This window comes from Nannobrachium achirus (assembly GCF_963921795.1).
Source record: "Nannobrachium achirus genome assembly, chromosome: 6".
NCBI classification, from domain to species: Eukaryota; Metazoa; Chordata; class Actinopteri; order Myctophiformes; family Myctophidae; genus Nannobrachium; species Nannobrachium achirus.
The window spans coordinates 42,585,482-42,598,769 of NC_137815.1; the positions used below are offsets into that span (position 1 = coordinate 42,585,482).

A 13,288-nucleotide genomic window follows, 5' to 3' on the forward strand; every position below is an offset into this window, starting at 1 on the left:
GTGAAAATAGGGGTCTCAAAGTTAAACTTCAAACAGGTTTTCTTGATTAAAAACTTTAAAATTGTATTACTGTGGAGACTGCATTGCAGTTACATCTTACACACAATAGAGCATTGTGAATCTCAGAGCAGTGTTTATAATACAGGAGTGATTAATGTTCTCTGATGAAATTGTAGCGCCCTCCTGTCCTACACTGTGAAAAACACTTGAGACTAATGTGCTCTTTGTTTTCCTCCTCCTGTGTCATCCAAGCCCCCAGAACCCAGGGCTAGATTTGAAGCAACCCCGATGGTGGCCAAAGTTGGAACTGCAGCCTAAACCCGCATTTTGGTCCCGCCCCCTCCACTCCTTCCTGTGAGCGGAGAGCAGCGTGACGTCATTTGTGGTCTCGAATAGTGGCCAATTTCCCCCAGAATGCACCTGGATTAGCTACATGCTAGCACGTAGCCGTTGCTTCAAAACGCCACTGAGCACTTGCATTGAAATGATAGTGGGGGCGGGGCTCGTCCGCTCTCTATTTTATATATACTCTATGGTGTCATCAGAGCTAATAGTCAAGACGGAAGTGGTGTGTGTGTGTGTGTGTGTGTGTGTGTGTGTGTGTGTGTGTGTGTGTGTGTGTGTGTGTGTGTGTGTGTGCCTCTCTTCCCATTAACCCTTAAGTGCTGTTCGGGTCATTTTGACCCGTTTTACATTTTCATTTGGAAAAAAAAGGTAGAAGTTAAAAATGTTTCCACCTGAAACTCACTGGCCTTAAAGATTCTTCTGAGATGAACATGTAAAAAAAATATTTTTGCACTACACCCATGCTACACCCCCCTCATATTTTTTGAACCTTAAGTGCTGTTCGGGTCATTTTGACCCGGAAGCACAGAAATACACAGTATTATGCCAAAACACAGACACACAGTCACCCCCACTTCTAACACCCCCCTTCCGAAGCCCCATTCCGAACCCTCCCCCCTTCCTATAAGCATGAGCAATATTGCCCAGTATTAAATGAAGTAGTTTTTTTTACATGGATTTCAGCTAAATCAGTAAAAACGCCTAGCTCTTTCAGTGTTTAATGTGATATAGCAAAGCAGAAATGCAAACATTTACCAAATATATCATATGAATTGTTTGGTATTGAGTCAAAGTCAATGTATCATGATGATTTGTTAAGTTAAAATTTATATTAGTGTTGTTTTTTTTAAACCAAATATCCACCGGGTCAAAATGACCCGAACAGAACGAAGGTGTAGTGAATCTGAACAGAACTTAAGGGTTAAACAATATTTGTTATCTCACTTTCCTGCATGGTGAATTATGAGTGTTCCACAATGCAGAAGCAACCATGCAGATAACAGCATCGTGTCAGTGTCTAAAGACCTTTCTAACCATAGAAATTATACAATCAGGGTCAAAGAGAAAGCATGTGTTCTGATGTTATTGTGTTATTGAGAGAGAGAGACACAGACAGACAGACAGACAGACAGACAGACAGACAGAGAAACCTCGACCCCTAGCAACCTATTATGGGCATGTCATAATAGGTGAACATTGTGTTAAAAAAGCAAATATACAAGCTCACAATGCATAACATTGCTAGTTGTAGGCCTACATAAAAGCATAAATGCATAACAAATGTATTACTTCAATATTAGCATAAACTACCCGTCTTTACTACTACGCCCAGTGACTTAACCTGTAACTTTCTCTTTTTTTTTCAGGTGTTTAACATGTGGACTTAATGACATACGGTAGAACTACTGGACAATACTGTACATACATAGCCTAAAGCAGAGCTTGAAAAAAAATACAAACCCATGCTGATTAAAATGCCCATGCTCAAAAACCAGTACACTGCTGCACAATTTGGGGCACCAACTCACCATACTTGAAGAGATTGTGACCTTCAATGTTCCATCATGTGAGTGGATATAGAAACTACCAATTCCAGCAACCGCGATGGAATCTGGCACTGTGTTCTCCTCAGACGCACTTCTCCTCCACAACCATTACAACAGTAACCACAACCAGTGCTCGAGTGGTCTCTATGACGATGACAGGACTAATAACACGCTGTCCGTTGATGGCCACTTCCACAACGTTGTGTTGGGCGTATTCCTGGGACTCCTCTGTCTCCTCACCATCGTCATGAACCTCCTGGTTCTGTATGCAGTGAAAAGAGAGAAGAGCCTGCACACTGTGGGGAACCTCTACATCGTCAGCCTGTCTGTGGCCGACCTGGTAGTGGGGACGGCAGTGATGCCTTTCAACTTGTTTTACCTGCTGGAGGAGGAGTGGACACTGGGCCATGGCTTCTGCCAGTTTTGGCTGATCACGGACTATGTTGCCAGCACAGCCTCCATTTTTAGTGTGTTCATCCTGTGTTTGGATCGGTACCGGTCTGTTAGACAGCCACTGGAGTATCTGAAATACCGAACTCGGGGAAAGGCTGGCATAATGATTTCTCTGGCCTGGCTTCTATCATTGATGTGGATCATCCCTATTTTAGGGTGGAGGTCCTTCACCCATGTGGAGCTGAAGCCTGAGGCAGAGAACAAGTGCGATACAGATTTCCGCTTTGTTACCTGGTTTAAGGTTATAACAGCTGTGTTCAACTTCTATGTACCGTCAATGTTGATGCTATGGTTTTACCTAAATATTTTCTTGGCAGTCAGGCAGCATCTCAGGCACAGAGAGAGATACATCCATCCAGGGGATTCATTCGGTGAAAATGTAAATGGCCAAACTCAGATGCTTGAAAGCATTGGCTACAAATCAGTCAAGCTGGACAGGAAGGCATTTGTGGAATATTTTAGAAGAGGCAGTTTACTGGATCATAACACAAACACTCTAGAGCAGTTATATTCTCTTGAGGATTTAGACAAAGGTCAAAATCGGTTAGAATCGAGTGTGACAACTGGTGTCAAGGGCCAAAAGACATCACTGCTCGCCATGTCAGCAAAGCGACTTGGAAGGCAAACAAAAGAGAAGTGCTTAAATCCCATGGCGAAGCAGCCTGACATCGTGATTCCTCTGAATGAGCCAGTCATGCTGAAGGACACTGTCTGCGCAGAGGACAACCAGGACAGACTCTACCTATCTATAAGTGATTGTCACGTAACCGTGTCAAACTCTGTGAGCGGTTTCTGTGACATAAGTCAGCTATCTGATGTGCAGAGGTACACCAGTGTGCTGTACAACAATGACTTTAACCAATCTCTGCATTCACCTTGGACAGAGGAAGGATGCGAGGACACCAAAGTGGACCCAGAAGACGGTGCGACTCCAAAGCAGACCTGGCAGAGGTTCGTGGACCAGTCACGACAACGCTTGCAAAGCCTGAGGATCCGTAAGGAACACAAGGCAGCCAAGCAGCTGGGATTAATCATCGCCGCCTTCTTGTTGTGTTGGATACCATACTTCATTGCCTTCCTGGTGATGGCATTCTGTCCAGAATGTGTCCACCATGATCTTCACATGTTCACGATATGGCTGGGATACATCAACTCAACACTCAACCCCTTCATATACCCCATCTGCAATGGGAACTTTAAAAGGGTGTTCAAAAAGATCCTGCATGTACCCAAATGTCAATGACAGCTTCCTACAGAATACTTTAACCACTTGGTTGTACAATAAATTAAACAAATTAGTTAAACTATCAGATGTACAAGATCACATGGGTTCGATTGTGACTTGTTGCGACCGTCAGGTCGCAAGTTACTATGAAAAGCTCCACCGGCTGTCAGTCAGTCACGTCATGTCACACTTTTGGCCCTACTCTTATGCCCCTATATGCCAAACTTTGCACACACACTCCTTGGCTGGCAAACCACAACCTCCGCCCCTGATTTCTCACATGCCCCTCTTCTAGCGCCACCATGAGGTTGCCGACCTGACGGTCGCTTAAGTCCCGATTAGGGAGTCTTACTGGTAGTGAGCTTGTAGATCTGATATTTCTACTATTTTTGAGTAGTTCCATTTGAACCTTTTCTTGATGACTAAGGGGCAACAGTCTAAATCGGACATGGGCTGCATATTAACTTGATGACTATGGGGCAACAGTCTAAATCAGACATGGGCTGCATTTTAAATTAATGAAAGCCTTTGAACATTTAAAATGTCCTTGTCTTCAATAGCTGTACCCTCATGTGGGTGCTTTCAGTACAACTGTGTATTTATTCTTCAAATACACAGTGCTTATATTTATTTAAACGTTTTGTAAACTACTGTACACTGTCTTAGACTCGATGAGTCAAATGAGTACAATCTCTGAATGTAGGACTAATGTTATTTCGCTTTTCTGTTGTACACTAATTATACAAGGATTTAACCATGAATACAAATGAGATGTTTTCTCTTTTGTCCTGTCCCCTTGGCCCCTGGGTGGTAAGATGATAACAGGCCACCAGATGTGAGCCACCAGATGTTCAGACCTAGAGGACAAAAGATTCAACTTTACTCCCCTTAAAGTTTCATCATTAGTTGTCCCTGGAGGGCAATTGGTTTTGCAGCAAAATATAGATACAAGCTGAAATAGAAAAAGCTTTGGGGCTGGGTATGCAGGACTCAGTGAAAACAGTGGTACACATACACATGTATAAAGTGCTAAGTTTCAGAACAACAGTTACATCTCACAAATATAGGTCCAGCAACCTTGTGTAAAATATAGAGTACATAGCAGACAATGGCATCACCAAATGTTGGCATTGGCAGCATCGGTGACACATTTCCACAACCATCATCATCATCATGTCCTTGTCATCATCACGTTAATCTTGTACCACGATATTACTTTTTAAGTACAAAATGTGTAACATCAAATTAGTTTTGTGTACTTTTGCAAACTGTACACGTTTGTCAAAATACGCTCTAGCTTTGTCAAGGATTTCCACACATTTTCAGCTCAAACGCCTCTTTTATTTATTGTTTTTACTCATTCCCCTTATTACTGCTTGGGCAGGAAATTCAATCTTAGGGTGTCTGTCAAGTATTTTCCAATAGGAATCATTTTTCTTCTGTTTTCCACATTAGGTAATTCAGTTTAGTTTTTTCACATTAGTATAAGCTGTATTTCTGTGGATACACAACAATGATGACCTACAAGGCAACCAAGCAAGGGCATAGCAGCTCAACAGTAGGTCAGCCAACACAGGATGTGTGTACACATCCCCTCCCTAAGACACCGTGGCCAATGCTCCAAGCATCAAGCATCCTAGAGCAAGGGTCTTCAACGTTTTCAGGCCAAGAACCCCCTAGTTGAGAGAGAGATGAAGCAGGGACCCCCACAACCTTTTCATAGATTCCATATAGTTATATCGTTTGACAGCACAATTATCAGTGTATTTTGGATTCATGTCAATTTGTGTTTTCAGCTATTTAACCACTTGAACCATCAATACTTAATAAACTTGACCTTTCACTATGAACTTAGTCTGACGAAAATAGCCAATCTACAAGCTCTCAACGCCTCACGCTGCGAGGCGTTGTGAGCTTGTAGATCTGCTATTTTTGGCTAAAGTTCTCAGAATATGGATGCTAGGGTTCAAGTGGTTAATATAAAAAAGGAGAAAAAAAAAGTTTCTATCACACAACAATTTGGAGGACCCCCTGTAGTAACTCTGAGAACCCCCTAGGGGTCCCGGACCCCCTGTTGAAGAACCCTGTCCTAGAGAACTCAACATTTCTCTCTCCTGGCTTTGAAGCTGTGGAATGACATCCCCCTTCAGTCTGCCCCTCGGGACTCAACTCACACTCCCCATTTTCCACCACAGTCTGAAAATTCACTTCTCCAGACTCTACCACACCCCCCTGCACTCCTTAAATAAATCCCTTGTGTCTTTTTGATAGATGATAGTTGAACTGCAAATATATGTTGGTTAGTTGTTCATATGCTATTGCTATGAATGTTTTAATCCACAGATCACAGTCAGTAATTCCAATTTTCAATAATCCTCAATGTGCTTTGACAGTGGTTTTCAACCCTTTTCATATCAAGGTCCATTATTATTCTGCATTTGAGCCACGGACTAACATTTGATGAGATGTAGCCTCTCAGAAGTCTTGTAAATTAAGTAATGCAGATCATGTTTAACAATAATTTAACTCTTGAGAGCTAACCTGAAATGTTACGCTCTCAAGAGTTAAAGGTCTATAAGGGTCCAATTGGTTACCAACTCTCCATCATTTAGCTGGGGACCACCTGGAACCCCCTCAAGGACCACTGGTGGTCCCCGGACAACTGGTTGAGAACCACTGTGCTGTGGTTCATCTCTTGATGAACATCAGTCTAACGCTTACCTCCCATAGTGTCCATTTGTGCCCTTGCTTAAAAAACACCTTACTAATTCTATCTGTTGAGTGTGCAGGCAGGGGCGTCACACCAAATTCTGGGCCCTGGGTACAAGGATTCACTGCGGGCCCCCCATGAATGTTAACTATTGAAAAATAGCAGATATACAAGCTCACAGCGTGGCACCGAGCTGCGAGCTTGTAGATCTGCTATTTTTGAAAAAATTTGAAAATGTGTGAAAGAAACCCATGTTTCCATGTCAGTGATGCTCAAATTTTTCATGTGAAGGACCCCCAAAATGATATGAATTTGGCGACGGACCCCCATCTCAAAATATTTAGTTCCAGGGACCCCCCCGGAAGCTAAATTTGAGTTACAAATGTTCGCTTAAAAAATACATATTCAAAGATTTGCACACATTTTCACGACTTTTCAAAAATAGCAGATCTACAAGCTCGCAGCGCGGCACTCGGTGCCGCGCTGTGAGCTTGTATATCTGCTATTTTTCAATAGCTAAAGTTACTAGGGCCCCTCCACCTTGGGAGGTAACTCAGTCCCACGTGGTAACTCAGTCCCACTTTCCTACCCCTTGTGACGCCCCTGGTGCAGGGTATATAGTCAGCCTCAAACAGGTAAATAATTTCTGATGATACTGCTGCTCACCTCACCCTGGCTGGGTCTGCCACAAGGCGGGGAGATATTGGCCCCTCCACTGTCTCTCTGCCTACAGTGGAAGAAATATGTAACAAAAATAGGCTAATGTGTTCACTTCCGGCAGAAAGCGTGAACATTTGCACCTAGGGGTATTTTTGTGCGCAGAATTCAAAAATTGACGGTCCCAAGCACTTTTCCCATGGGATCTGGTGGCTCTAATTCACTTACCATACTAGGGAAAAAGACCCCCCAAAAAATCTTCTTTAAATAGCATGTGAGGGGTCTATCTAGAGGGTTTTCATGATTCTGAATCCATTGCAAGCATTTGTTTTGCACGAAAAACTTTCCTTGGGCAAGAAATGGACCCTACACAACTGTGAAAAGTGATGACTCATCACTAAACCATAGTTTTGTGGGGTCCATGCCCAAGGAATGTTTTTGTGCAAAACAAATGCTTGGAATGGATTCAGAATCATGAAAACCCTCTAGATAGACCCCTCACATGCTACTTAAAGAAGATTTTTGGGGGGTCTTTTTTTCCTAACCCTAACCCTATGGTAAGTGAATTAGAGAAAAGTGAATTTGAGAAAAGTGCTTGGGACCATCAATTTTTTGGAGCAGTGAAACTGCCTCCCATAGAACAGCTTTCAGTCTGTGGCTGGCTGGCTGGCTGGCTGGCCGTCCGTGTATGTCCGTAGCCTGACAATACCTCTAGTGGCCACACACACTAAAGGAGGGGCGCTGTTGAGCAGGCTAGGCACACTCAACACTCTCTCTCCCTCACACACACACACACACACACACACACACACACACACACACACACACACACACACACACACACACACACACACACACACACAGGGTATAGCTGCTCAGATTCACTGCTCCACTTCGAACGAGGTTTGATTTTAATTCAGCGCACAAAAATACCCCTAGGTCCAAATTGTCACGCTTTCTGCCGGAAGTGAACACCTTTTTCACATATTTCTCCCACTACTAGCTGTCTTCTTTGTGGAGCACAGTGTGCTCAATACACCAACAGCCATTAAATATGTACACATGCACAGTGCTTCCATCAACACAATGCCTAGTTAGCAGCCTATTCTTCCATTAATATGTTACCTTCTTGTGAATAAAATGTGAATGTTTTGATTCAAAATTAACATGCAGTCATAGCCAACCAATTCTAAATGTGTGCCCCCCCCCCCCTTTTTTTTACATGTCCCACTTACATGTATGTCTGTAATGTTCAATAAATGTCAAACTATTACAGTCTTGTGATACTTCTAATGTGCGATTCTTACAGTTCTAGGAATGGTCTTGAATACTGTGTGTTGCCATGTTTATCTCTACACAGAAACTTGGATGTGAAACCCATGTTTCCTATGTATAATGAACACAAAACGCTTTTGAATTTGCACTGACCCGAGAAATCAGAAAGGATGGTGAGATAAACAGGAATTACTTAATGTGTGTGCGTGGATGCATGTGTTTTTTATTTATTTATTGAATGCAATTGTGAACAACAGTCAAGAAAATAATATAATGATAATGTATCAATTGGCCGATCATGCTGTTCACTGCAGCTCAACAGAGATTGCATACCCTCTGCACTGTGTTTGATGAATGGTTTGATGCGGACGTGGACCATGAGGGTCCATTTAGTTATATTTGTATACTCTTGAGTTACAGTATAATGACACGGAGGATTTTTGTGTGCTGACCAAAGACCAAAGTGCCTGATGCTTAGACTTGGAATTAGACACTCTGACCGTTCTGTTTGGAGATGAAAGTTCCTGCTATTGTAATGTCAACACAAATGCCAGTATGTCAAAGCAACATTCTCTGTGTGCTCTCTCTCAAGCATTTGTATCCCAAAAGGATTAATCTCTGATCCAAATGACAATGCCCTCATCTACAAAGTTATGACAATGCCCTCATCATCTACAAAGTTAGTCTAATGTAAACTCTGCAGGAACCCTTATGAAGGCAGGGGGTTATCATTTTCCGACACCATCAGCCTGTGGAATTTCCCATGGAAGAATGGTATCACATCCGTTGAATCAAATTCTGTACCTGACACTTGTTGAGTCTATAGTACTGTGGCGCTAGTCATGCAACACTATAGGGTTCCAGGGTCTGGTTGTAACAATGGTATTTCCTTTTTTGTTTCCTACCTGTGCATATCTATCTTTTACATCCCGCCACTCCGACATGTCTCCTTCCCGACATGTCTCCATTCCGACACTAACCCTATCTCTAAGTACCCTAACCCTAAACTTAACCCCTATGGGAGTGTCGCCACCCCGACAATTAGAAGTCAATTTCGGAGTGGCGACATGTCGGAATGGAGAGAGACTCCCGTTTAAGGTGTAGTTCACCCCCAAAATGACTTTTTTTCCTATTGATTAGTCATGCCACATGGAGACTTGAGTTTAATAATATATTTTTGTATTTGTCGCATTCCAAGTCAAAAAATTGATTATAGTAAATTTACCCCCATTGATTTTGAATGGGGACCCAAATGCATGGGCCTGGATGGGGACCCAAATACAAGGCCCTGGATGGGGACCCAAATGCATTTGGGTGAGAATCAATGGGGTAAACTTACTTGACCCTTGAACCTAAATTTACCCCCATTGATTCTGACCCAAATGCATTTGGGTCCCCATCCAGGGCCTTATTTGGGTCCCCATCCAGGGCCATGCATTTGGGTCCCCATCCAGAATCAATGGGTGTAAATTTACTGTAATCATTTCTTTTTTGTCTTAGGAATGCGAAGAATACAACAAAATATTATTGAACTCAAGTCTCCATGGCATGACTAATCAATAGAAAAAATATATTTTCACAAGACTGCAACGCTGGCAACAGGAATGCTGTGCTTATGATTTAATATTAAAGCTTATTTCATTATAAAGTGCTTCAGTACGAGACAACAACACAACAATGTTGCAATGACTCTAGCTGCTGTTTTTTAAATTTTTGTTTTGTTTTACTGTGAGAACATTAAAAGAAGTAGCAGAACAATGTATGAGCTTGTATCTAATAACTCTAAAGTATTTTTATGAGAGGACTGGAAGCAGTTGCCCTTCTTAGAACAGGCATGCACTATGCGGATCTGCCAACAACAATAGAACGTGATGGTTCCACAAGTGATGGTTGTGGAAAATCTAATGAAAACCTGAAAATGCTAGATGCACACTTTGAACATGTTTTGTACATAATAGTGTTTGTATTTTTTGATGACGTATTATTGTGTAATTCTTTGTTTGTTTGTGATGAATTGAATATAGGACAACAATCAAAACAAGTCCCCAGGACATTTTTTGTGTCCTGGGGCCTTTAATGTCTTACTGTATCATGTGCTGTTTACATTTCTGACTCATAAATATTCAATCAATCAATGAAAGTAGTATTCAAAGTGTCTATGCAGTGTCAGTCTGACTTTTTCTTTGGTCTGCTTAAAGGCTTAAAATTGACACTTCTGATAAACATAACAGCAGCATACTTTATTAAACCTTTAATAGGCCTACCAAAAATATTATGAATTTCATTAGCTGGAACTGTCTATACCCTACTTATGATGTGCAAAGTGTCTTTTAACAACATAATCGGCAGTGGCCTATTCTCAAGTCCTTAAATGACAACATCTCAATGACCCTGTTTAAACAAAACAGCTCACTGGCTACATTTTATGGGGCTGAAAGGCATTTGAACAATGTTTATCTACCAAAGAAATACTGCTGGACTGTGTTATGATAGTGAATCTGTTTCTGGGTTCTTAAAAGGCTGCTTGTGTTAACATTGTTACTATGTGTATTGGCCTCTATTTTCTGATAATATAAACCTTTGCCATTCCAGCCCTAGGAAAATTAAGATATTAAATAATGTAGAGATTAAGGACTGGCACAAAATACAGAAAAGTTCTGCAGTGTCACTCCCTTTTACAAATGTCTTGTGTATGATAAGCTTAATCAAGCATAAAGCATTGGTTCCCAGGGGTCCGGGGGGGGCCAGGGGTCCTTGAGAGTTCCAGGGGGTCCCCAGCTAAATCATAGTTATAGGAACCAAATGGATCCTTATGGGTATGTAACTCAAGAGTGTACAAACGGAACCAAATGGACCCTAAGGTGTATACATTTGGTTTCATTTGTACACTCTCCCTTTAACAAATGAGAAAGCCTTATTATGTGATAAGCTCTATGGATAAGCTTAATCGAGCATATCAAGCTTGGCCAAGTTTGTTTGACGTGCGGGCGGGGCTACTGTACTGGTTACTATCAACCCTGTTAGGTTGGTCCAGCATCATCCAATGGATCTTACAGAGGAAGAATGTGACCAAACTCGAATGTCCTCCTGGTCTGCACTGAAGATGCTCAGCTGAGACGATACACGATACATAGGCTACTTTTTTGGCTTAGCCAGTCAGCTGCAGAAACGTTTCTCCACGTAAACCTTACTGTTTAGAAAGAAGAACGTTTCGACCCTTTCATTAGTTTTATCACGCTGCTGCTAAAGCGCTCTACTATGCAGCAACCTGCTCTCATTAACAACCATCGATAAAAGGGCAACAGACAGACAGCAGCGTCCATTTGCTGCCTGCGACATGAAAAGGAGCGGCGCGTATCGTTTCTTATCGGTGTTCTCTTGTTTCTTTGTCGTCGCGTTCTTGTTTATGTTCTGGTACTTTTTGTTTTACTCCATGATGTTGGCCCCGTAGAGCACAGAAGCTACGAGCTAATGACAGTTAGCTTCTGCTCTGCTGTCAACTAGGCTACCCAGGGTGCATCGCTTTATTGACAAGTTCACCGCCTGCGATCACATGACCTGGACCAGGAAGTAAGGCTTTCTGGTAAGTAGCATTTGTGGAATTGTGAGAGTAAATAGCTAGTGAAAGGCTGTGTAAATGCTCGCCTTGTCATTGTTAAAACCTTTTTAAACACAGCGTTATGGATTCAGCCTCACAATGTGACGTTTTGAAGAAGATGGCCTGTGTGGAAATAACGTTTTCTAGTGGCAGGCAGGCACATTAGTTCCTGTCACTCTCATTTGATTTCTTGCATGCATTCGGTGCCTACAGCAATCAGCACCTAATCAAAGTAATGAAGCTAATCAGAGATCAGATTGCATCGTTAACCCACCATTATGATATTCATCATCAGACACAACACTACAGTATTTTATGTCTGGTTCATGTAGTGATATGATCACAATATAGGTTTACATAGTAAATGACACATTTACTGCAACAAGTGTTATGGGTGTTAATTGTTTTCTATTATTTTATTTATGTAGACAGGAGAGTGTAGAGACAGGAAGCAAAGGGTGGAGAAGGGGAAAGACATCCGACTTATTCCATAATCAAACTGACAATGTGGTCTTGCTTTTTAATTTGTATTCTATTTTTATAAAGAAATACAAGTTTGAACACCATAACTTCAACCCAGGATGTACACATAAAAGTGTATTGAAACACGTAATTCCAATGTGGTCACATCCAGCTTCTGTTTAGAAGTGTCATGCTCATTAACTGATCCAATTTTCTGCCTTAATGATTGATTGACAGATTGAATGTTGCGGGTTATGCTTAAGAGACCGTTGCCTCGGCAGCAGTCATCAACCACACAATCGTTATGTATGTGTTTATGTTATTGTTCGCCCTAGAATGGCTGTGATCTTAAATACATTTCATGTATTCCAAATGCACAGTGGTTAAAATCTCCACGGCAATAAAGTGCTCTGCAGCACAGAGTGTACTCACCCAATAATTAATTCCTAGAAGAATTGGAGTCAGATATTTACTCTAGTTTCATATCCATTTGAAATTTCTGGCAGAAAACGTGTCTTTAGTCAAATATCTCCACTTCACAAGCTGCACATGGATGGCGTTCTCTCCGGGTGAGGGGCCAGAATGAGTGCAGGACTGAATTATCTGAATATATACTGAATATATCAAAACTTCCTTTGGGAAGCATACATTTTATGGGCACACAATTGGCAGGTGGTGTGATTAATTACCCCACACCAACGCACCTGTCAATTGAGTGCCCCCATACCATACGTTTGTGCTTTCCAAACATTAACTGTTCCCAAAGGAAGTTTTCGTAATTATTTTCATTCCAGCAGTCATTTTAGGTCCAGGCCCTGTCGCTGATAGAGAATGTCGTCTGTGTGAATCTCGTGGAAAAGTGGAGATATTTTACCAAACACTTTTTCTGCCAGAACTTTCAAATGGATATGAAACTAGGACAATATCTGACTCCAAGTCTTAGGAATTCATTATTGGATGAGTACACTCGCAGCACAGAGGAGATGTATCTCGCAGAGATCAGTCTGCTAACCGTG

General features: G+C 41.8%; 2 protein-coding genes across 2 annotated transcripts in view; both read left to right on the plus strand.

Annotated features, from left to right (window-relative positions):
• Nucleotides 1-1,950: 1,950 nt before the first annotated feature.
• Nucleotides 1,951-3,588, plus strand: hrh1 (histamine receptor H1; the record flags this gene model as incomplete). The annotated part of the gene is made up of 1 exon (XM_080728239.1): nt 1,951-3,588. One exon carries the CDS (start codon nt 1,951-1,953, stop codon nt 3,586-3,588), a length of 1,638 nt encoding a protein of 545 aa, XP_080584365.1.
• Nucleotides 3,589-11,325: 7,737 nt separating this feature from the next.
• The window catches only part of atg7 (ATG7 autophagy related 7 homolog), a 137,376-nt gene continuing 135,413 nt past the window's right edge, over nt 11,326-13,288 (plus strand). The window contains exon 1 of the mRNA XM_080727270.1: nt 11,326-11,795. The gene's annotated coding sequence lies outside the window, so the exon portion shown is untranslated. The remainder of the gene's footprint in view (nt 11,796-13,288) is intronic.